The sequence below is a fragment of the Myotis yumanensis genome, unplaced genomic scaffold (genome assembly GCF_028538775.1).
Source record: "Myotis yumanensis isolate MYYU_CA2020_CCGP unplaced genomic scaffold, mMyoYum1.0.hap1 SCAF_3, whole genome shotgun sequence".
Classification (NCBI taxonomy): Eukaryota; Metazoa; Chordata; class Mammalia; order Chiroptera; family Vespertilionidae; genus Myotis; species Myotis yumanensis.
Window position 1 is genome coordinate 108,432,336 of NW_027223754.1, and position 25,997 is coordinate 108,458,332.

Sequence of the window (25,997 nt, forward strand, 5' to 3'; positions counted from 1 at the left end):
TATCTTTAATCCTCTGGGATAAGCTATGAAACAAGCATTCTGAAGAGTGAATACTCAGTGTCATGAATGATGTGCATAAGTTTACAATAATACGGGCACAAAAGAGATTGTCGCCTTCAGTACATTAAGGGTCATCAGAATTTCTCATATCCATGCAAAGTTATATTCATTTGCATGAATTCACCACAGGTTCATAGCAGACTTTCCCATTTAATGCTTACAGAGCCTAAGCTTCCAAAATGCCTATCTGGCCTGTACATATTTCATTAAAAATAAACTCTATATAATAAATAAATATATAAAATAAATAAAATGTTGCCTTTGGAATTTCTATAAATAAATTTAACTTTTTTTTTTTTTTTTTTTTTTTTTTTTTTACTAAGAGATCTTTGCTTTAAATTCACTGGGATGGCACCAGTGAGAATTAACTGAAAAGGTCTCTTAAGTAAGACTGCACCCTCCATGCCTTTGCAAATGCAGTGTACCCTTGAGCAGGCCACCAGCCAAGATCTCATGAGTCAAAGTGTGGCAGCTGTGCTGATACCAGCTGAAGGACAACTGATTGGACATGTGAAAGTGTGTCTATTCCCCAGCATGCATCAGGCCACCATCTTCTACTTTGCTCCTGTCTTTGATTTCCTGCTTCTCATCCACTCACACTCACTCATACACACACTAACATACACACACCCTTGTCTCTTCTCACAATAAATCAAGTGGGCACAGGCAGGCCTCCCAGAGGACAGGCCTGTAAGTGCAACACAAAGTCAGCACGTCCCCATCCAAGCCTCCATCCTATGTTATACATGCGACAAAGTTTGGCAACAGTGGAGCAGATGTGATGACACAGCTAATCAATAAGAACCCACTGCACAGAACCTTTATAGTGGTTACTTTTTTAAGGGCTCAAGTGAAGAAATGGTCTTTGTCAACTTTGGCTGAGAATATCCTTATATAGTTCAGGTACTTTGTCAGGGTCCACTGGTCTTGGTAAAAAATGTGTGAATTTCTGGTGCCGTTTAGTCCTCGTTCCTTCTCTTGGGGTCCCATCTTTATTTAATGCAACATAGTATCGCCTTCCAGTGTCCACATGTTTATAGAGATTCGAAGAGTACGTATTATACCAGTTTTCTTCAAACTGTTCTCTGAATACACACTCTTGGGTTAGTTTTTCCTGTTTAAAAAGAAAAGGAAGCAAATGAGTATTTTTGCTAAATTAGCTACTTTCTGTATTTAAAACAATTTTCATTTGCTACACACTATTAAGTCTGGCAAGAAAATGGTGATTTTAACCCACTAACCCATTTTAACACATTTTGCCAAAACTGCTTTACTATATAAATTTAACACATTCTCATTTCTTATTCAGAATGATTAAAGCACAAAAGATTCAAAGTATTTTCTCATTAGACTTTTATGTCTACCAATTATTAGAATGAGTCAAACAGGCAAAGGACAACTAACAAGATAAGTTGTTCTCATTTTTACTACAGCAATTAGGGTGATGACCATCCCAGCAGAAGCCAAAGGTTCAGGTAACTGCTTCATCTTTTCTATATTTTTCATAAAGTACTTGCTACATAGGCCAACATGAGCAACATCACCAATGATTTCAGTCGTTGTCTAACCTTTGAACAGTGGTGTTTGCTTCTCCCTCCATAAATGTGGTTTTCAAACCTCAGTGTCCACAAGAATCACATCAGATGCTTTTTAAAAATGCAGATTTCCAACCCCAATCCTTTAAAATTCTGATCCAGAAAGTCTGGAAATACGCATTTGTAACAGGCCCTTGGGGGAATTCTGATGCAGACACTCCTCGATCTACATTTTAAGATATAATGCTGTTGGTCATGACTAAAGTAAAAACAAATATTCTAGCCCTCCTATTTCCCTGAGCTTCGATGGAAGAAGAACCTTTCCCCCCAACTTAAAAAGCCACATTCTCAGGCATGCAGCTACCAAGAGAAAAGCTGTACTACTTCCCACATTTATCAAGCAAAAAGGTCCCACCACCCCAAAAATCTGCAGCTGCCTGTTGTGGACTGGAGTCGTGACCAGAAACAACATGCACATTAAATCCCAGAACTGTGAACAATGTTCCAAGCACAACCTCAAACTGCTCACCTGACACCTGGAGAAAGGAGGCAACAGACTGAATGGCCTCTCTGCTCTTCTCACTCAACTGAAACTTTTCAAATCAATCCCTTCCTAGATGGTACTTTTTAAAAATAAACACAAAAATGTCTTTTTAAAATCTCCTCCTTGCTCTTGCCCACCTGGCACCTTACATAAATAAGAAAACAAATAAATATATGCACACACACACACACACACACACAGTTAAAACAGCATAACAGATCAGGACATTTGACGTGTTTCCAATTCTGTCATTCAGACCCAGAAGACAGACAGCAAACTATACATCACCAAAATACAGACATCCTTTTCACATGCACACACCTGACAACACAACTTAGGACACTGAGTTCATAAGATATCAGCTGGGCAGAATCCATTCTCTCTGACTGCTGTGGAGTAAATCAGGAGAGTGAAGGAGGGGAGAAAGGGAGGGAGTCTCACAAAATCAGCAGTCTAACAAAGGCCACCTTCTTGCCTTCTCTTCTTTAATTAATTGAAGGCTTAAAACCCACTCAAAAGCACACAAGGGCCTGCATTTCCTGACAGGTGCTCTCCCAGGTGACCAGGAAGCATTGAGTAGGTCTGTAACTAAATGTTAACTTACTGGACAAGTTTTTGCTAAGTGAATGGAAACAGGGGAAAACAGAAATTAAAAACAATGCATCTGGCAAGGACAGAAGGGATGGGAAAACTGAACTGCTGATGCTGGTGTATGGGGGACAAATGAGTGGCAGGGAGTGAGAAGTGATCCATATTCCCCTCTGCAAAACCATGCCCATTTGGGGTGCCAGCAGGAAAAGGCCCTGTGCCTCCTCTACATGTAAACTACAGGCACATTCTTCTGAGAGGCACCCACCTGCACCCTCTGCACTGGGTAGATGAGGCTAAATCTCTATTAAAACTGGCAAAATAAAAATTGTGTATTAAAGACACTAACAGTTATTTCAATCTTTCCTTCCAACTGTATAATAAATATTGTCCTCACAGACAAGATTATTCATGGCTAAAATGTCTGGTTTGGGTTTGCTGTGATTAAATTAAATTTTCTAAACAAAATTTGTTCACTTTTTCTTAACTTCATAAAATGGACCAAACTATGGGATTATAAATGAGCCTTTAGTTCTACAAAGGATGTGAAAAGCTAACTGAAATTAAGCTTTCCTCTTCTCAGCAGGAAATCACATAACTTGACAGACTCTTCCTCCTCTTTCTGAAACATGAGTTGTACACTAGCTTGTACACACATCACACCTAGTTGTCTTGGGTGAAGAACACACACAAGTAACCTCAGTGGGAGACAGCTGGCATGCACAATGGCTCTGGAGTCTGAGGCCCATGTGAACCCTGGCTTTGCCCCTTACTGGACGTGGGCATTTATAACTACTTATTAACCTCCCAAAGTTCAGGAGCCCCACCCTTAAAGCAGGTGAGGAATAAGAATCTCGAGAGACGACTGTCACAAATATGCACGCAGAGAGCATTGCCTGGCACACAGGAAACCCTGAACAGACAGTGCTTAAGTTAACACCATAGTCTCTCAGATCTGGAACAGGCCTTAGAAGACAGCTGGTGCAACTTTTCCTGTCAAATATGCGTAAAGTGATCTGCCCCCATCTATGCAGCAGGATCTTGTAACAGTAATGAAGCCGCTAGAAGTCTTCAGGGTCCCTACTGGAAATGCAGGCCCTTCTGTTTTCCACTTGTCACTAAGCAGTGTGATGCCTCCAGACCCCCAAGTCAATCTGTCTTGGAAGCTTTCTGATGCTGCTCCCCAAGCACTGGAGACTGTGCAGGAGACAGGCTGGGGTAAAGCCACTCTTACCTAAGACTCAGACATGCTTCCTTCCTTCTCTACCTCAAAAATGTAACTTTTTAAAAACACCATTTTAAAGGAGGAATGGGAACAGATGAAAAAAACAGATTATGAACAAAATTCTACAGATAGATATATCACAGTCTAACAATGAAACACATTTATTTTCCATATTTAAGAAAAGATTCTTATTTTACACTAGTGGCCCGGTGCACAAAATTCATGTGTGGGAGGGGGGGTCCTCAGCCCGGTTTGCACCCTCTCCAATCTGGGACCCCTCAAGGGATGTCCGACTGCGGGTTTAGGCCCGATCCCGCAGTCAGATATCCCTCTCGCAATCCGGGACCTCGGGCTCCTAACCGTTCACCTGCCTGCCTGCCTGATCACTCCCAACTGCCCCCCCTTCCAGCCTGATCAACCCCAACTGCCCCCCCTGCCGGCCTGATTGTCCCACCTTCCAGTCTAATTGCCCCCACCTGCCCCCCCCCCCCCCGCCCCGCCAGCCTGCTCGCCCCCAACTGCCCCTCGCCCCGCTGGCCTGCTCGCCCCCAACTGCACCCCCCCGTAGCCTGCTCACCCCCAACTGCCCTCCCCTGCCAGCCTGATTGCCCCTAACCGCCTCTGCCTTTCCCCACCACCATGGCTTTGTCCAGAAGGATGTCCGGAAGGTCTCCTGGTCTAATTAGCATATTACTCTTTTATTAGTATAGATGTTTTGGGTTTTGGTTGTTGTTATTTTGTTTTAGTTTAAAAAAAAAACTTTAAAAAGTTGAATAAGCTAACAAATTGAATGTGCCTTTTCACTGCTCAGTGAACACTAGTATTTCCCCTTGCAGGCTATTTTAGCATCATTTATACACATATAATATAACTATCTAGCAACCCAGGTAATATTTCATTTAAAGCAGTATAATCTAAGGCCAGCATTTGTTGTGATGGTTAAGAGTTCAGTTGTCTCATACATGGGAGGGCTGTAACTTCCCTTAACAACTTAAATGTGGTTGTGCAGACATTACATTGCAAAACCACTGGGACCTTTCAGCTCTTGCAATTATTACAGTTGGTATAATGCCACTCAGAAAAGCTTACTTTTAATGATCATTTAAAATTAAAGACACTTTAACTTTTCTGTACCATGTATGTGCTTTTAAATAATTTCTTCCTCTTATTGGGGACTATGTTAATATGTGATTTTTTTTACACAGACCTATAAAAGTAACAAGATTTACAGAATTAATCTCTTTATCCTCACATTTCAGTACTTAGCAATAAAATATTTGAAGTGAATATATTTATGTTATGGATTTGTACTCCAAAATGACTTTTCTAAGTTAAAAATAAGCAAATGAATGCAAATTGGGACAGCGACAAATTTATTAACCTGCCTTCTTATAAATATAAATATATGCAAAGGAGAAAAAAGTTTCTGCCTTCAAATAAACTATACACTTTACAATTATAGAAGTCAGATGTTTGAAAGCCACCACATGTTCCCAATATAGACAATTTATATAGTATTCCACTATCAAGTGATCAATTCTTATTTTATTGTACTTCCATATTTTAATTATTTAATTAATTAATTATTGTTTATGGCATAACTATCTTTGAAATGTTGGATTGTATCACTAGGCTTGGGTGAAGAATGTGGATTTAATTCAAAATTCTTCTAAAACCCATACTTTGGCCCTAGCCAGTTTTGCTCAGTGGGTACAGCATCGGCCTGCAGACTGAAGGGTACTGGGTTTGATCCCAGTCTGATATCTTGGTTGCAGGCTCCTCCTTGGCCCGGACCCTGGTCAAGGCATGTGCAGGAGGCAACCAATTAATGTGTTTCTCTCACATCAATGTTTCTCTCTGTCTATCCTCTCTCATCCACTCTCCCTAAAATCAATGGAAAAAATATCCTCAGGTGAGGATTAAATAAATAAATAAAAACCCAGCTTTTGGAACAAAATCCAGTGAATGTTAGCAACTATGGAAACCTCTTTTCATTTTATATCACCAAACTCTAAGCAGTGGGGGAAAACCAAAATTTAAATTTCAAAACTTTTACCAATCTTATTAAAAACGAAGTATGAGATAATAATGTGAAAATTATAGTACACCTCAGATAATGTTTAGAGACATAATAAGACATAAACTCATACACACAATCATTTAAAATATTAGACAATTGAAAATGTAGAATCAATATGGGCTTTACTATGTCCAATTCATATCTATAGCCATTTTTTTTAAAAATCAGAATTTTTCAAAATTCAAAACTCATTTGTTTTCTTTTAAAATGAATAACTTTATCATGCTGCTATTTTAAAATGTGGTTTCCATGTTTACATAAACATGTAAATAAATATAGATGGTGTAGCTTTAAATACACTATCAAAATGGTCACTTTTATCCAACTGAAGGTCACTTTTATCAATTACTTGCATGAATCTGAGGTGGGTGATGTACAGAAACTGACAGACTGTAGAGTTCCCAAATAATTTGTGAATTAATTATTTGATGCAATAACTAGCTCCCATATCTGCTGTTTATTAGTCATGGTATTTAAATGTCCCGGAACCACAATTTCCCGTTATCTGTGTAGTCTTCCTCACTAACAATCTGGCAGTAATGTCCTAATGGGAGTTGTTGCAGGGATTAAGGTGGTTAAATATAATGACCATTAATAAGAAGCCAAATCTGTTAACTCTTGGAGAGAATTGGCAGGCAGCACTATTTCTTCTTTTATTAGAAGTTCTGATTCAGATCTGACCTCTTTGTGCCTTCAGTATGGCTCACCTTAAACTCCTCTTTTCAAAATCACTTTAAAATATCCCTTATTCTAGATGGGCCTTCTTTCAGATCTATGATCCTGACCATCAGGATTGCCACTAGAATTGTGGGAACAATTAAATCAGTTGTGTCTGGTCAATGTAAACAACAAGAAGCAAGTAGGTAAAAATTTTTTTCATTTTTGCCTCATCAAAATATACAGAAAGATAAGAATTCCTATTGTCGCCAAGGCCGGTTTGGCTCAGTGGCTAGAGCGTCAGCCTGTGGACTGAAAGGTCCCAGGTTCGATTCCGGTCAAGGGCATATACCTGGGTTGCGGGCACACCCCCCAGTGGGAAGTGTGCAGGAGGCAGCTGATCGATGTTTCTCTCTCATCGATGTTTCTAGCTCTCTGTCTCTCTCCCTTCCTCTCTGTAAAAAATCAATAAAATATATTTTTTTTAAAAAAAGAATTCCTATTGTCTCCACTCCTCCCCTACAAAACCAAACAAATCAAAATAACAACAATTTAAAAAATAATAAATTTTTAAAAGCCAGAAAAATACCTTCCTTCCAGAAGCTGCTGACTCAGGTATATGGGAATTTAAGGTTGGGCACAGTTTGAATCCAAGGGCACCTGCAGATATCTCTGATGCTATACATACACCACCTTTGTGGCACCATTAATGACGCCAAGGACAGACCTGCCAAATTGCCACAAGACAAGCTAGACAACATAGGGGCCTTCCTAAGAAGCTACCTATAGACATGGACATTTATTTAGCAAATCATATTAGGTCATAAACTTTCTATACATTTTCAGAGATACTGTCCCATGTGAAAAGAAAACCTAGCTGAGAGTATAACAGAACTCAAATCTGAGAAGACCAATATTCACTTTAAGAAGTGTTTTTGGAAAAACTATGTCTTTTGAGATTCCAAAATGGTGGTGGAGTGAGTGGAAGCTACACGGTCACTCTCCCAGGACCAAACTAGAAATACAACTAAAATACAGAAAAGCCATCCTGAATAATCAACTGAAGAGCAGCTGGAGAGAACCCTGATAACCAAGGACAGAAAGTGGAGACCACATAGAGATTGGTAAGAAGTGCAGAGGCTCAAAAGGGCTGGTCGGGCCCTACAGAGAGCAGCTGAGGGGATATCTAAGCTATGGGAGGTGTTCCCACTGAGAACTCTGGGGACTAAACCCCAAGTGGGACTCCCCAGCCCAGAACTGAGAAAGGTGCTCAGAAAATATCTGGCTGTGAAAAGCAGCAGGGTTGCTGTCTACCAGGGAGAGACAGCTGGAAATGTAGGCACCTTCTTAAAGGGCCAAAACACAAAATTTTGTGTACAGCCACCCACCTTGGGCTCCAGCAGAGTGAGGGCAGAGTGGACTGGAACTGTGTGAACAGAAGCCAGGTTTGGGGGATCAAGGGTTGGAGCTTAGAGGACAGCCACCACAGATTCCTGTGCTGAGTCATTCCTTTACAGTGCAGAGGACATCTTCCTCAGGTGAACCTTTGCTTGCTATACTGGCACATTTTTGCCTGGGGAAGGCAGTTGCCCCACCCTGCTGGAAGATGTCTCACCCCACCCTGCGGTCGATAGCCTAAGGCTAATCAAAACTGAGTGTCAATGGTACTGGAGGCAGAGATGGGTCTCTGGAGTCTTTGAGTCTTTGCCTGATCTAATCCAGGGTTCGGGGCTAGGAAAGGGAGACCCTGGAACACATCTTCATCCTTTACAAAGGCACTCAGCCCAAGCAGAGGGAGCAAAAAGCTGTGGATTGCTGATAGCTCCAAACAGGGTACTCAGGGCCACTCGTAAATAGTGTCTGACACTGTCCTGCACTAGAGATTGGGAGTCATAGCAGATCGACCTAATAGACACAAACCCAAACGGGCAGCCAAAATGAAGTGACAAAAAACCAAGCCCCAAATGAAAGAATGAGAGAATTCTCCGGAAGAAGAGCTAAATGAAGAGGAGATAAGAATTTATCAGACGTAGAGTTCAGAATAATGACGTCAAAGAAGTTCAACAGCATGTGAAAAGATATAATAAATATGAAAAATGATCTGGCAATAATAAAGAACACAGTGGAAGGAATACACAGCAGCTTAGGGCAGTGGTTCTCAACCTGTGGGTCGCAACCCGAACAACCCTTTCACAGGGGTCGCCTAAGACCATCGGAAAACACATGTATAATTACATATTGTTTTTGTGATTAATTTTGTGTAAGCCATTATGTTCAATTTGTAACAATGAAAATACATCCTGCATATCAGATATTTACATTATGATTCATAACAGTAGCAAAATTACAGTTATGAAGTAGCAACGAAAATAATTTTATGGTTGGGGGTCACCACAACATGAGGAACTGTATTAAAGGGTCACGGCATTCGGAAGGTTGAGAACCACTGGCTTAGGGGAAGCTGAGAATCGGATCAGTAAATTAGAAGATAGGGCAGAAAATATCATACAATCAGAAAGCCAAAAATAAAAAACAATTAAAAAACAGCAGGATAGCTTAAGGGAGCTATGGGACAACATGAAATGTAACAATATTCTCATAATAGAGGTGTCAGAGGTGAAGAAAGTGACCAAGAAGTAGAGAATGTGTTTGAAAAAATAATGGCAAAAAAATTCCCTAACCTGGTGAAGGAAAAAGTCACACAAGTTCAGGAAGAACAGAGAGTCCCAAGCAAAAAGAACCCACACAGGCCCACACCCAGACTCACAATTAAAATGCCAAAAATTAAAGACAAAGAGAGAATCTTAAAGGCAGCAGAAGAAAAGCAATTTGTTACCTACAAAGGAACTCCCATAAGGCTGTTAGCTGATTTATCATCAGAAACTCTACAGGCCAAAAAGGAATGGCATGAACTATTCAAGATAATGAAAAGCAAGGACCTGAAACCAAGATTACAATATCCAGCAAGGCTACCATACAAAATAGATGGTAAAATAGTTTACCAGAAAAAAAAAAAAACTAAAGAAGTTTATCACCATCAAACCAGCACTACAAGAAATACTAAAGGGACTGCTGTAATGAGAAGAAACATAGGCATAAAGAATTAAAAATGACAATAAATAAGTACCTATCAATGACAACCTTAAATGTAAAAGGATTAAATGCTCCAATCAAAAGACATAGGGTAGCTAAATGGATACAAAAACATGACCCAACTATATGCTGTCTAAAAGAGACCCACTTCAGAATAAAATACTCATACAGGATGAAAGTGAAGGGATAGAAAAAAAATGTTCCATGTAAATGGAAATGAAAAAAAAAGCTGGTGCATCAATACTCGTATCTGACAAAATAGACTTCAAACTGAAGGCCATCACAAGAGACAACAAAGGTCACTACATAATTCTAAAGGGACCAATACAAAATAATGATATAACCCTGGTAAGTATATATGCACCCAATATGGGAGCACCGAAATATATTTTTAAAAATACTTCTGGAGGACTTTAAGGGAGAGATCGACAACAATACAGTCATAGTAGGGGACTTTAACACCCCCGCTGACTTCACTGGATAGATCTTCAAGACAAAAAATTACCAAGGAAACAGTGATTCTAAATGACACACTGGATCAGATGGATTTAATAGACATTTATAGAACATTTCACCCCAAAGCTGTAGAATATACATTCTTCTCACATGCACCTGGGTCATTCTCAAAGATAGACCACATGTTAGGACACAAAACAAGTCTCTACAAGTTCAAGAAGATTGAAATCATATCAAGTATTTTCGGAAATCACAATAGAATGAAATTAGAAATCAACTACAATAAAAACACTCAAAACATTCAAACAAATGGAGGCTAAATAGCATGTTATTAAACAACTAGAGGCCTGGTGCATGAAAATTCATGCACTTGGGGGGATCCCTCAGCCTGGCTTATGCCTTCTTGCTGTCCAGGAGCCCTCAGGGGATGTCCGACTAACGGGGAGCCAGCCTAAGCCACAGTCTGGCCTCCCTCTGCGGGAGATGACCAGGCAGGCCGATCAGGGAGTGGTACGGGCCGGCAAGTGGCCAGCTCCGTTCCCCCTTCCCCTCCTGCTGCTGAGGGCCTCCCTCTGCGGGAGGCAACCGGGCAGGCCTATCAGGGGAGTGTCAGCCAGGCCTGTCCCGCCCCCTCCCCCCCAATCGCCCCTCTGCTGCCGAGGGTCGCTGCCACCCTCCGATCGCCATCCCCTCCCTCTGCCCGCTGGCACATGCCTTGGCTGGCCTGGTGCTGCCTGCTTGCCAGTCACGCCCCACACCAACCGATCGTTCCACCATTCAGTCGATTTGCATATTACACTTTTATTATATAGGATAAATGGGTTATCAATGAGATCAAGAAAGAAATAAAAAACTTCCTGGAAACAAATTAAAATGAACAGACAACAACCTAAAATCTATGGGATAGCAAAAGCAGTCCTGAGAGGAAAGTTCATAGTACTACAGGTCTAACTGGAAAAAAAATTGTTAATAAACTATTTAACCCAACAACTTAAACAATTACAAGAGAACAACAAGAAAAGCCCAAAGTAGAAGGGAAGACATATTAAAGAGTAGAGAAGAAATAAATGACATAGAGGCTAGAAAAAATACAAAAAAAAAAATCAATGAAACCAAGAGCTGGTTCTTTGAAAAGATAAACAGCCATAGCCGGTTTCGCTAAGTGGATAGAGTGCCTGCCTGTGGACTGAAAGATCCCGGGTTCGATTCCGGTCAAGGGCATGTACCTTGGTTGCGGGCACATCTCCAGTAGGGAGTGTGCAGGAGGCAGCTGATCGATGTTTCTCTCTCATCGATGTTTCTAACTCTCTATCTCTCTCCCTTCCTCTCTGTAAAAAAATCAAAAAATATTTTTAAAAAAGAGATTAAAAAAAATTGATTAATCGTTATCCTGACTCATCAAGAAACAAAGAGAGAGGACCCAAATTAAAAAAATCAGAAAGGAAAGTGGTGAAGTAACAACTGACACCACAGAAATACAAAGGATTGTAAGAAAAAACTATGAACTACTATATGCCAACAAACTAGACAAACGGGGCAAAATGGACAAACTCCTAAAAAGAATACAATCTTCCAAAACTCAATCAGGAAGAATAAGAAAACCTGAGTAAGCCAGTAACAACTGATGAAATAGAAGCAGTAATAAAAAAAATTCTCAGCAAAAAAAAGCCCAGATCTAGACAGCTTCACAAGGGAGTTTTACCAAACATTCAAAGAAGAACTAACACCTGTAGTCCTCAAACTATTCTAAAAAATCCAAGAGGAAGGAACACTTCCAAGCTTTTTATGAAGCCAGCATTAACCTAATTCCAAAACCAGATAAAGACACTACAAAGAAAGAGAATTACAGGCCAATAACCCTCATGAATATAGATGCTAAAATCCTCAACAAAATATTAACAAATTAGCTCTAGCCGGTTTGGCTCAGTGCATAGAGCGTCAGCCTGCAGACTGAAGGGTCCCAGGTTCAATTCCAGTCAAGGGTACATGCCTGGGTTGAGGGCTTCATCCCCGGTGGGGGGCATGCAGGAGGTAGCCAATTGATGATTCTCTCTCATCATTGATGTTTCTATCTCTCTCCCCCTCTCTAAAATCAATAAAAATATTAAAAAATATATTAACAAATCGGATCCAGCAATATATTAAAAAGATCATACACCATGACCAAGTGGAATTTATTCCAGGGATATAAGGCTGGTACAATATTTGCAAATCAATAAACATTATACATCACATAAACAAATTGAAACACAAAAAATCACATGATCATATCAATAGGCACAGAAAAAGCATTCGATAAAATTCAACACCCATTTTTGATTAAAAAAAACACACACAACTCTCAGCAAAGTGGGAATAGAGGGATCCTATCCTAACATAATAAAGAACATATATGAGAAACTTACGGCCAACATCATAATCAATGGGCAAAAACTAAAATCATTTCCCCTAAGAACAGGAACAAGACCAGAATTGTCTGCTTTCACCACTTTTATTCAACACACTACTGAAAGCCCTAGCCACAGCGATCAGACAAGAAGAAAAAGTAAAATGCATCCAAATTGGAAAGGAGAAAGTAAAACTCTCATTACACAGAAAACCATAAAGACTCCACCAAAAAACTACTAGATTTAATAAATGAAATTTGGCAATGCAGCAGAATACAAAATTAACACCCAGATATCGATGGCATTTTTATATACCAAAACAAACTCTCAGAAAGAGAAACTAAACAAACAATCTCATTTACCACTGCAATAAAAAATTTAAGGTGCTTAGGAATAAACATAACCTAGGAAGTAAAAGAGTTTTACTTGGTAACCTACAAGACTTTGATCAAAGAGACAAAGGAAGATATAATCAAGTGGAAGAATATACCGTGTTCATGGATTGGTAGAATTAACATCATTAAAATGTCCATACTACTCAAGGCAATCTACAGATTCAATGGAATCCCTATTAAAGAACCAACAGTATATTTCACAGATCTAGAACAAATATTTCAAAAATATATATGGAACCAAAAAGACCCCAAATAGCCACAGCAATCTTGAGAAAGAAGAACAAAGTTGGAGGGATCACAATACTACAAAGCCACTGTAATCAAAACAGCCTGGTAATGGCACAAGAACAGGCATATAGATCAATGGAACAGAACAGAGACCACAGCAATCAACCCACAAGCCATTACGCTCAGTTAATATTTGACAAAGGAGGCAAGAACATATAATGGAGTCAATACAGTCTCTTCAATAAATGGTGTTGGGAAAATTAGACAGACACATGCAAAAAAAATGAAACTAGACCACCAACTTACACCAACATACACAAGAATAACTAAAAATGGATAAATATCTTAAATATAAGACGTGAAACCATAAAAATCTTAGAAGAAACCATAGGCAGCAAAATCTCAGACATCTTTCGTAGCAATATGTTTGTGGATACATCTCCTAGGGCAAAGGAAACTAAGGAGAAAATAAACAAATGGGACTACATCAAAATAAAAAGATTCTGCCCAGCAAAAGAAACCATCAACAAAACGAAAAGGAAACCCACTATATGAAAGAACATATCTGACCATGATACATCTGATAAAGGGTTAATATCCAAAATATATAAGGAATTCATACAACTTAGCAAAAGAAAAGAAAACAATACAATTTAAAAATGGGGAAAGGACCGCCCTAGCTGGTTTGGTTCAGTGGATAGTGCATCAGTCTGCGGACTGAAGGGTCCCGGGTTTGATTCCGGTCAAGGGCACGTACCTCGGTTGCAGGCTGGATTCACCACCCTGGACAGGGTGCATGTGGGAGGCAACCAACCAGGTGTCTCTCTCACATAGATGTTTCTCTCTGTCTCTCCCTCTCCCTTCCACTCTCTCCAAAAATCAATGGAAAAGTATCCTCGGGTGAGGATTAACAAAAAAACAAAAACCAAAAGCCAAAAAACTAAAAATAGGCAAAGGACCTAAATAAACACTTCTCCAAAGAGGACATACAGATGGCCAAGAGACATATGAAAAATGCTTAAAGTCACTGATCATCAGAGAGATGCAGATTAAAACAACAATGAGGTATCACCTCACACCTGTCAGAATCAACAAATGACAAGACTGGCAAGGATGTGGAGAAAAGGGAACCCTAGTACACTACTGCTGGAAATGCAGACTGATGCAGCCACTATGGGAAACAGTATGGAGTTTCCTCATAAAATTAAATATGCAACTGCCATTTGACCCAGTGATCCCACTTTTAGTAATATATCCTAAGAAACTGGAAATACCAATCAGAAAGAATGTATTCCCCTCCCCCCACCCCCACGTTCATAGCAGTGCAATTTACAACAGCTAAGATTTGGAAACAACCCAAGTGACCATGAGTAGATTCATGGGTAAAAAAAGCTGTGATATATTTACACAATGGAATACTATGCAGCAGTAAAAAAGAAGGATCTTACAATTTAAGACAGCATGAAGGGACCTGGAGAGTATTATGCGAAGAAAAATAAGCTAGCCAGAGAAAGACAAATATCACATGATCTCACTCGTATGTGGAATCTAATGAACAAAATAAATTTATGAACAACATAGAGTCAGAGACATAGAAGCATGGAAGAGACTTTGAAATCTCAGAAGGAAGGTGGGGGAGGGTGGATGGGTGGGAAGAGATTCATCCAAAGAACTTGAATGCATGTATGCATAACCCACAAACACAGACAATAGGGTGGTGAAGGCCTGTGGTGAGGGGTGGAGGCATGTTAAAAGAGGTCAAAGGGAGAAAAAAGGGGACATTTGTGATATTTTCAACATTAAACATTTTTTTTTTTTAAAAAAGAACTGTTTCTGTCGATGTGCAGACAATGTACATTTAATTCTTCAATAAAGAACACTACAGGAAAAATTCACAAAATTTACTTTAGGATCTTACAGCAACAAATTAAAGAGAAATTATATGTAACATTTCTTTTTTCCTTTATTGCTAACAGTATTGCACATGTCCCACATTCTCCCCTCCCTTGCCTTCATGCCCCTTCACCCAATTACTGCTCCAGCTCAGGCCTTCCACACACTATTGTCTGTGTCCATGGGTTATAAATACATGCATATATGTTCCCTGGTCAATCATTTCCTGTCCCGGCCCCACCATCAACCACCCTCCCCTCTGAGATCTGTCGTTTTGTCCCATGCATCCATGCCTCTGGACCTATTTTGATCATCAGTTTATTTTATTCATTGGCTTCCATATGTTAGTGAGATCATGTGATATTTACCCTTTTCTGTCTTATTTTGCTTTGCATAATACTCTCCAAGTCAATCCATGCTGTGGCAAAGGGTAAAAGCTCCTTTTTTACTGCTACATAGTATTCCATTGTGTAAATGTACCACAGTCTTTATATCCACTCATCTACTCATGGGTATTTAGGCTGTTTCCAAAGCTTAGCTATTGTACAAAATGCTGCTATGAACATAAGGGTGCATATATTCTTCCTAATTGGTGTTTCAGGATTCCTAGGATATACTCACAGAAATGGGATTATTGGGTCAAATGACAATTCCATTTTTAATTTTTTGAGGAAACCCCATAATGTTTTCCAGTGCACCAATGTGCACTCCCACCAGCACTGTAGTAGGGTTCCCCTTTCTCCACGTTCTCACCAGCATGTCTGGTTTGTTCATTTGATGATGGTAGCCATTCTGTCAGGTGTGCAGTGATAGTTCACTGTAGTTTTAATTTGCATCTCTCTGATAATTAGTGACTTTGAGCATTTTTTCATGTCTCTTGGCCATTTGTATGTCCTCGTTGGAGACATGTCTATTCTGGTCCTTTGCACATTTTTTAATTTTATTGTCTTCCTGGTGTTGAGCTGTATGAGTGCTTTATATATTTTGAAAATTAACCCCTTGTCAGATGTATCATTGGCAAATATGTTCTCCCATACAGTTAGTTCCCTTTTTGTCTTGTGGGTGGTTTTTATTGCTGGGAAACTTTTTAGTTTAATGTAGACCCATTTTTAAAATGTTCCTTTTGTTTCCTTTGCCCTAGGACAGTGATGGCGAACCTTTTGAGCTCAGTGTGTCAGCATTTTGAAAAACCCTAACTTAACTCTGGTGCCATGTCACATATAGAAATTTTTTGATATTTGCAACCATAGTAAAAGAAAGATTTATATATTTTTTAATTTAATTTTCATTTTTTTTTTGCTAAAAGTATTACAAAGGGTATTACATGTGTGTCCTTCCCCCCCCCACCCCGCCCTTGACAATCCCCTGCCCTCCCTTACCCCCCAGTGTCTTATGTCCATTAGTTATGCTTATATGCATGCATACAAGTCCTTCGGTTGATCTCTTACTCCCCTCCCTCCTGCCCCCCAACCCTCTCTGGCCTTCCCACTGCAGTTTGACAATCAGTTTGAGGCAGCTCTGCCTCTATATCTATTATTGTTCAAAAGTTTGTAATGGTCTTTATTATCCATGAATGAGTGAGATCATGTGGTATTTTTCCTTCATTGACTGGCTTATTTCACTTAGCATAATGCTCTCCAGTTCCAGCCATGCTGTTGCAAATGGTAAGTTCCTTCTTTTTTACAGCAGCATAGTATTCCATCGTGTAGATGTACCACAGTTTGCTAATCCATTCATCTACTGATGGGCACTTAGGCTGTTTCCAGATCTTAGCTATGGTGAATTGTGCTGCTATGAACATATGGGTGCACATATCCTTTCTGATTGGTGTTTCTGGTTTCTTGGGATATATTCCTAGAAGTGGGATCACAGGGTCAAATGGGAGTTCCATTTCCAGCTTTTTGAGGAAACTCCATACTGTCTTTCATAGTGGCTGTACCAGTCTGCATTCCCACCAGCAGTGCACAAGTGTTCCTTTTTCTCCACATCCTCTCCAGCACTTGTCGTTTGTTGATTTGTTGATGATAGGCATTCTGACAGGTGTGAGATGGTACCGCATTGTTGTTTTGATTTGCATCTCTCGGATGATTAGTGACTTTGAGCATGTTTTCATATGTCTCTTGGCTTTCTGAATGTCCTCTTTTGAAAGGTGTCTATTTAGATCCTTTGCCCATTTTTTGATTGGATTGTTTATCTTCTTTTTGTTAAGTTGTATGAGTTCCCTATAAATTTTGGAGATTAGGCCCTTATCAGATATGACATTGGCAAATATGTTTTCCCACGCTGTGGGTTTTCTTGTTGTTTTGTTGATAGTTTCTTTTGCTGTGCAGAAGCTTTTTATTTTGATGTAGTCCCCCATTTGTTCATTTTCTCTTTAGTTTCCAATGCCCTAGGAGCTGTATCAGTGAAGAAATTGCTTTGGCATATGTCTGAGATTTTGTTGCCTTTGGATTCTTCTAGAATTTTTATGGTTCCCTGTCGTACATTTAAGTCCTTTATCCATTTTGAGTTTATTCTTGTGTATGGTGTAAGTTGGTGGTCTAGTTTCATTTTCTTGCATATATCTGTCCAATTTTCCCAACACCATTTATTGAAGAGACTATCTTGGCTCCATTGTATGTTCTTGCCTCCTTTGTCAAATATTAATTGACCATATTGGTTCTGGCTAATATCTGGACTCTCTATTCTATTCCACTGATCTATATGTCTGTTCTTGTGCCAGTACCAGGCAGTTTTGAGAACAGTGGCTTTGTAATACAGCTTGATATCTGGCATTGAGAGCCCACCTACTTTGTTCTTTCTCAGGATCGCTGCAGCTATTCGGGGTCTTTTTTTATTCCAGATGAACTTTTGGAGAGTTCGTTCTAGATCTTTGAAGTATGCCATTGGTATTTTAATGGGAAGTGCGCTGAATTTATAGATTGCTTTGGGTAGTATGGACATTTTAATGATGTTGATTCTACCAATCCAAGAACATGGTATGTTCTTCCATCTGTTTATGTCTTCCTCTATCTCTTTTTTCAACGTCCTGTAGTTTTCTGAGTAGAGGTCTTTTACCTCTTTAGTTCAGTTTATTCCTAGGTATATTAATTTTTTTGGTGCGATGGTAAATGGGATTGTTTTTATAATCTCTCTTTCGGAAAGTTCACTATTGGTGTAAGATTTATATTTTTGATATTTATTTTATATATTTAAATGCCAGTTAACAAAGAAAAATCAACCAAAAAAGTGAGTTTGCATGTCACCTCTGACACGCGTGTCATAGATTCGCCATCACTGCCCTAGGAGATGTATAGGTGAAAATATTGCTTTGTGAGATGTCTGAGATTTTATTATGTTTTCTTCTAGGATTTTTGTGGCTTCATGGTGTACACTTAAGTCTTTTATCCACTTTGAGTTTATTCTTGTGTACAGTGTAAGTTGGTGGCCTACTTTCATTTTATTTTTTCTATGTACCTGTCTAATTTTCCCAGCAGCATTTATTGAAGAAACTATCTTTACTCCATTCTATGCTCTTGCCTCCTTTGTCAAATATTGACCACAGAGGCACGGGTTGATTTCTGGACTCTCTGTGCAGTTCCATTGTTCTATGTGCCTGTTCTTGTGCCAAAACTAGGGTTTTTTCATTACAATAGCTTTGTATATTGTAATAGTTTGATATTGGGTATTGTGATCCCTCCATCTTTGTTATATTTCCTCAAGATTGCAGAGGATATTTAAGGTCTTTTAGGGTTCCATATAAATTTTTGGAATATTTTTTCTATATCTGTGAAATAAGCTGTTGGTATTTTTATAGGGATTACATTGAATCTTTAGATAGCTTTAGGTAGAATGGACATTTTTAAAAAATATATTTTATTTTTTACAGAGAGGAAGGGAAAGGGATAGAGAGTTAGAAACATCGAGGAGAGAGATACATCGATCAGCTGCCTCCTGCACACCCCCTACTGGGGATGTGCCAGCAACCAAGGTACATGCCCTTGACTGGAATCGAACCCTGGACCCTTCAGTTCGCAGGCCGACACTCTATCCACTGAGCCAAACTGGTCAGGGCTAGAATGGACATTTTTAATGATGTTAATTTTTCCCATCCATGTACCCAGTATATGCTTCAACTTGTTTGTATCTCCCTCTATTTCCTTTTTTAATGTCCTATAGTTTTCTGAGTACAGATCTTTAACCTCCTTGGTTAAGTTTATTTCCAGATATCCTATGATTTTGTTGCAACGGTAAATGGGATTTTTTTTAGTTTCTCTTTCTGAGAGTTTATTATTGGTGTATAAAAATGCCATCGATTTCTACATGTTAATTTTGTATAATGCTACTCTGCCAAATTCATTTACTAAGTCTAGCAGTTTTTTGGTGAAGTCTTTAGAGTTTTCTATATACAATATCACATCATCTGTAAATAATGACAGTTTTAATTCCTTTTTTCCAATTTAAATGCCTTTTACTTCTTCTTCTTGACTGATCACTGTGGTTAGGCCTTCTAACATTATGTTGAATAAGGTTAGTGAAAGCAGTCATGCCTGTCCTACTCCTTATCTTAGTTTTTGCCCATTGAGTATGATATTGGCTGTAGGTTTGTCATATATGGCCTTTATTATGTTAGGATATGATCCCTCTATTCCCACTTTGCTGAGAGTTTTTATCAAAAATGGGTGTTGGATTTTGTCAAACACTTTTTCTGCACCTATTGATATGATCATGTGATTTTTGTCTTTTAATTTGTTTATGTGATGTCACATTTATTAATTTGCTAATACTTGTACCAGTCTTGCATCCTCAGAATAAATCCCACTTGGTTATATGGATGATGTTTTAAATGTATAGCTGGATCTGATTTGCTAATATTGTGTTCAGGGCCTTAGCATCTATGTTCATCTGGAATATTGGCCTATAATTTTCTTTCTTTATTGTGTCTTTATCTGGTTTTGGAATCAGGATAATAATGCTGGCCTAGCGAAAAGACCCTGGAAGTCTTCTTTCCTCTTGAATTTTTGGAATAGTTTGAGGAGAGATGTTAGTTCTTCTTTGAATGTTTAGTAAAACTTTCCTTAGAAGCCATTTGGTTCAGGACTTTTGTTTGCTGGGAGTTTTTTTAATTACTGCTTAAATTTCATTAGTTGTTATCAGCCTATTCAGGTTTTCTGATTCTTACTGATTGAGTTTAGGACGACTATATGTTTCTAGGAATTTGTCCATTTTTCCCAGGTTGTCCTATTTGTTGGAAGTTTATCATAGCATAGTCTTACAATGCTTTGTATTTCTGTGATGTCAGTTGTTACTTTGCTTCTTTCATTTCTGATTTTATTTGGGTTCTCTATCTTTGTTTTGCGAGAACTGTGGTGAAAGTTTCATCAATCTTGTTTTAGTCTCTATGTCATTTATTTCCATTCTGATCTGCATTATTTCTTTCCTTCTACTAACTCTGGGCTTTTCTTATTGTGCTCTTTTAAATTTTTTGAATTGTAGGGTTAGATTGTTTACTTGAGCTTTTTCTTGTTTCTTGAGGTAAGCCTGTAATGCTATGAACTTCCCTTTCAGCACTGCTTTCACTGTGTCCCATAGATTTTAGCTATTTGTGTGTTCATTTTCGTTTGTATCCGGGTAATTTTTTATTTCTTTCTTGATCTCATTGGCAACCCATTCATTGTTTAATAACATGCTATTTAGCCTCCATGTGTTTGAATGTTCTTTAGTGTTTTTACTGTAGTTGATTTCTACTTTTATGCCACTGGGAACCAAGAAGATCCTTGACATGATTTCAATTTTCTTGAATTTTTTAAGTCTTATTTGGTATTCCAACATGTGGTCCATCTTTGAGAATGTCCCATGTGCAATTGAGAATAATGTATGTTGTGCTGCTTTGGGATGAAATGTTTTGTAAATATCAATTAAATCCATCTGATCTAATGTGTTGTTTAATGTCACAGTTTCCTTGTTCAGTTTTTTTGTCTGGAAGATCTACCCATTGGTGTCAGTGGAGTGTCAAAGTCCCATATTATGCCTGTATTGTTATGGAACTATCCCTAAAAGTCCACCAAGAGTTTTTAAAATATATTTAGCTGCTCCTATGTTGGGTGCATATATTTTTACAAGGGTGATATTTTCTTGTTAGATCAATCACTTTAGTATTACGTAGTGACCTTCCTTTCTCTCTTATGGCCTTTGTTTTGAAGTCTGTCAGATATAAGTACTGATACACCAGCTTTTTTTTCATTTCCATTTGCATGAAACATTTTTTCCCATCCCTTTATTTCCAGTCTTTGTGAATCTTTTGTTCTGCGGTTGCTCTCTTATACACAGCAAATATATGGGTCATGTTTTCTTATCCATTCAGCTATTTTATGTCTTTTGATTGGAGCATTTAGTCCATTTACATTTAAGGTGATTATTGATAAGTACTTATTTTTGCCACTTTATTCTTTATACCTATATTCCTCTCGATTTTTTCTTCTTCTTCTTAAAGCAGTCCCTTTAACACTTTTTGCAATGCTATTTTTGTGGTAATATACTCCTTGAGTCTCTTTTTGTCTTGGAAGCTCTTTACTTAACCTTTAATTTTAAATGATAGTCTTGCTGGATAAGTAGTCTTGTTTCAAGTTCTTGCTTTTCATTACTTTGAATACTTCATGCCAATTCCTTTGGCCTGAAATGTTTCTGTTGAGAAATCTTCTGACAGGGTAATGGGACTCCTTTGTAGGTAACTTTCTGTCTTTCTCTCGCTGCCCTTAAGAATCTCTCTTTGTCTTCAACATTTGACTATTTAATTATGATATGTCTTGGTGTAGGTCTCTTTGGGTTCACTTAATTGGGACTCTGTACTGCCTGTACTTGAGTGACCTTTTCCTTCATCAGGGTAGGGAAGTTTTCTGTCATTATTTCTTCTAACAAGCTCTCTATCCATTGCTTGCTTTCTTCTCCTTTTGGCACCCCTCTGATGCAGATGTTTTTATGTTTCATTTGTCTCAGAGTTCCCTTAAACTATCCTTCTACTTTTTAATTCTTTTTTCTTTCCACTGCTCTAACTGGATGTTTTTTCCACCTTGCTTTCCAAATGACTGATTCGATCCTCTACTTCATTCAATCTATTTTTAATTCCTCCCAGTGTATTCATGATGTTGGATATGGTATTCTTCATTTCTGACTGGTTCTTGCTTATGATTTCTATTTCCTCTCACATGCTGTTGTAGTTTCCAGTAAGTTCCCTGTAATTATCACTAAGTTCCTTGAGCATCCTTATAACCATTACTTTGAACTTCATATCTGATAAATCGCTTGCCTCCATATCATTTATTTTTTTCTGGAGCTTCCTCCTTTTCTTTCATTTGAAGATTGTTTCTTTGTCTCCCCATTGGAGCTATCTCTTTGTATTTGTTGCTATGCATTAGATAGAATTGCTATGCCTCCCAATCTTTGTGTGGTGGCCTTATGTAGTAAATGTCCTGTAGGACCCAGTGGTGCAGTCTCCTTAGATGAATACTCTAGGAATGTCACCTTGTGCGGGTTATTGGGCTCTCTTATTGTAATTGGGTCTTTATTGTTGTTGTCCCATTCATAGGTATATTTCCCCTCTGGCTGGGTGACTGTGAAAGCTCACCTCTAAACACACTGTGCTTTCTGTTGTGCAGGTGCTTACAGAACAAAACAAGAAACACAACAAAAACTTATGATAGACCCCCTAAACAACAATAAAAACAACCACAAAAGAAAAAAGAATTAGGAAAGAGAAAACTAAAATAAAAGTATGAGGGAAAAAAAAGGAAAGAAAAAAGAATATGAAAGGAAAGAAAGGGAGAGAAAAACTAAGAATATGAAATAGGAAAAGTAAAATGGTATAAAAGAAAAGAAGAAGGAAAAATGTTATAAAGAAAAAAGAAATCCTATATAATAATGAGCTAACATGCAAATGGTTGTCACACCCTCACACCGTCACGGCTCAGACACTCAACACTGGGGAGAAAGGAATGGGGACCAGCCAGGCACAAATGATCTTGTGAGAGAGAAATGGGAACCAGCCAGGCTGTGGCCTAGGAGAGGGACAAGCCACCTGCCCTGCGGTCCTGCGTGCCAGCGGCTGCGCCTGTGCCTGCGGCCCAGGAGAGGGACAAGCCGCATGCCCCGCAATCTGGGGCGCCAGCGGCTGGGGCGGCAGCTCGGCCTGGGAGAGGGACAAGCTGCACACCCCGCAGTCCCGGGAGCCAGCAGCTGCGCCTGCAGCCCAGGAGAGGGACAAGCCGCTTGCCCCACAGTCCCGGGCACCAGTGCCTACGGCTGTGGCCTGGGAGAGGGACAAGCCACCCGCAGCATGGTCCCAGGCGCCTGAGGCTGCAGCCCAGGTGAAGCCACCCGCCCATGGTCCCCTGTGGCTGCGGCTGGCCCAGGCGAAGCCAGACCAGGTCATGGGTGCCTGCGGCTGGCCAGAGGGAAGAAAGCCCAAGTCCTGGGTGCGGGGGAAAACAGAGGCAGTTAGGGGCAATCAGGCTGGTAGGGGAGCAGTTAGGGGCGATCAGGCAGGCAGGCAGGAGAGCGGTTAGGAGCCAGCAGTCCCGGATTGAGAGAGGCAGTTGAACATCCCCCAAGGGGTCCCGGATTGGAGAGGGTGCAGGCTGGGCTGAGGGACTTCCCCCCCCCCCCCGCCCCCGTGCACAAATTTTGTGCACCAGGCCTCTAGTTAAATAATAAGAAATAAAGGAAAAGAGAACAGAGAAAGGAAAAATATAGAGTAAGAAAAGGAAAGAGAAAAATAAGAGATATGAAAGAAAAAAAGTGAGACAAAAATAATAACAAAGCAATGAAAATAATGCAACACTGTCAGAAGTTGTATATATTTGGCTCTCGGCAATCTGTCAAAGCTTCAAGCGATTCATATTTGTGGCTGCCCCCATAAGGCTTGGCTGCATGCAAGAGTGGCCAAGCTGCACTCTGTACAGGTTGTTAGCAGCATAAGGCCTACAGAGGGGTCAGCAAATGTCCCAAGGTGTCTTGGGATCCACCTCCACCCACCTCTACCTGTCAGCCAGATGCCAGACTTAGTCACTGAAAAAGATGTTTCTGAAAGGTATTTTGATGGAATTGGGAGGATGTCACTTCTGAGTCTCCCGTGATGGGGAGGTGCCATTTAGATTTCAGGGAAGATGATGGGTGTGTTGCCTCCATCACAGAGCTACATATCTGAGTCTGCCCAGAATATTTCCCTGACCTGGACAGGGCAGAGCCCCTCGTATGCAGTCTAGTGGGGTCTGCTGTAAGCTGAGAGTTTCTATCAGCTCTCCTGTAAAGAAGAAGCACCAGTCAGGTTTTCAGGACAGTCAGGAAAATAGTCCCACCTCAAAGCCAGTCACTGAGGCCCCTGAGACTTTCCATACCCATAGGTTGGGCCTCTGCTGGCTGCCTCCTCATCAGGGGTCAAGATGCAGGGTGGAGCGAGCTGTGTCCCCGAGGGCAGGGTATTTGCCTTTTCCCAGACTGTTGCTGCTGGAAGGGGCTTGCACTTCTCAGGGAAAATGGCTGCTGTAGTATGTGGGGGGATGACCAAGCACAGATCTCCCGGGCTGCCGCATTTCCACATCTCCCCCAATGCCTCCCACCCTAGCCTTTCCTCAGGCAACTCCCATGCACACTGTCCTCCCTCCACTGAAGCCTTGGGTTATTGGCTGCAAAAAAATACAAATCTGTTGCTCTGGTTTTTGCTTTTTTTGTTTTATGTGGCTTTATCTCCAACTGACTCCTTCTCTCCCAGGATAGAAGCCCTGCCACGTTTCATGGCTGGATGTCACATGGGCCACTGATGCTCTAGGCTGGCAAGCCCAGCCTGGGGTCTGGGCCTCCCTCCTCTCATGGAAAGTACCCCCACATATTCCTCCTCTCTCTCTACCTGCCGCCTGGTGGCACTGAGCCAGCCCTCTCGTGGCCCTGCCCTTCCTACCAGTCTCAAGGTGCCCTTCCTTTTTAAAAGTCGTTTCTTCACCCTCACTGGTTTAACTCAGTGGATAGAGCGTTGGCCTGCGGACTGAAGGGTCCTGGGTTCGATTCTGGTCAAGGGCATGTACCTTGGTTGCAGGCTCGATCCCCAGTGGGGAGCATGCAGAAGGCAGCTGATGGATGTTTCTCTCTCATCTGTGTTTCTAACTCTCTATCCCTCTCCCTTCCTCTCTGTAAAAATCAATAAAATTATTTAAAAAATTAAATAAAATAAAAGTCGCCTCTTCAGACAGTCTTCAGTTGGTAATGCAAGGTGAATATTCCCCAATTTCGTTTTATTTCAAGTTTTGTTCTGGGAGGAGGTGCAAGAAAGACCCACCTACTCTGCCACCATCTTGAAACCCCTCTGTAACATTTCTTAACATAGAAATGTACCTGATAAGAGTAGTATGTCAGGGACTCCAATATGGCTGCAGACTAGGTAAAAGCAACACACACCTCCTCCCATCAATCCGGATTTACAGCTAAAATTTAGAGCAATTAACCTGAATAAACAATGGAAGGACAGCTGAATAGGAGTATTATATCCAAGAATTGAAAAAAGAAGCTACACAGAGACTTGTAAGAAGGGCAGAGAAGCAGAGAGGGCTGGTCCCTGCACTCAGGGGCAGTGGCTGAGAAGCCAGAGAAATATCATGGCTACAAAAATCCCCCATTAGGAAAGTGGGATCTCATCCACATGTCAGGACCCCCAAACCAGAGCATCAGGACCAGGAAGAAGAGCCTGCATAGAATGAGGCAGCAAAAATAAGCTGCCAGATTTTGTCTGCCAGAAAGAGGAGGGAGTTTGCTAGAATCCTTAGGTGTTCTCCTTAAGGGCCAATGCACAGAGGCTCGCTCCTGGGCATTCACTTGGGGTACCAGCAAAG

At 40.1% G+C, this 25,997-nt stretch overlaps 1 protein-coding gene across 1 annotated transcript in view; it reads right to left on the bottom strand.

Annotated features, from left to right (window-relative positions):
• Positions 1-347: 347 nt before the first annotated feature.
• Positions 348-25,997, bottom strand: part of FGF9 (fibroblast growth factor 9) — a 63,832-nt gene continuing 38,182 nt past the window's right edge. Inside the window, exon 3 of the mRNA XM_070409298.1 lies at positions 348-1,174. Within this exon, the coding sequence (XP_070265399.1) occupies positions 929-1,174 (246 nt within the window). The 3' untranslated portion in view covers positions 348-928. The remainder of the gene's footprint in view (positions 1,175-25,997) is intronic.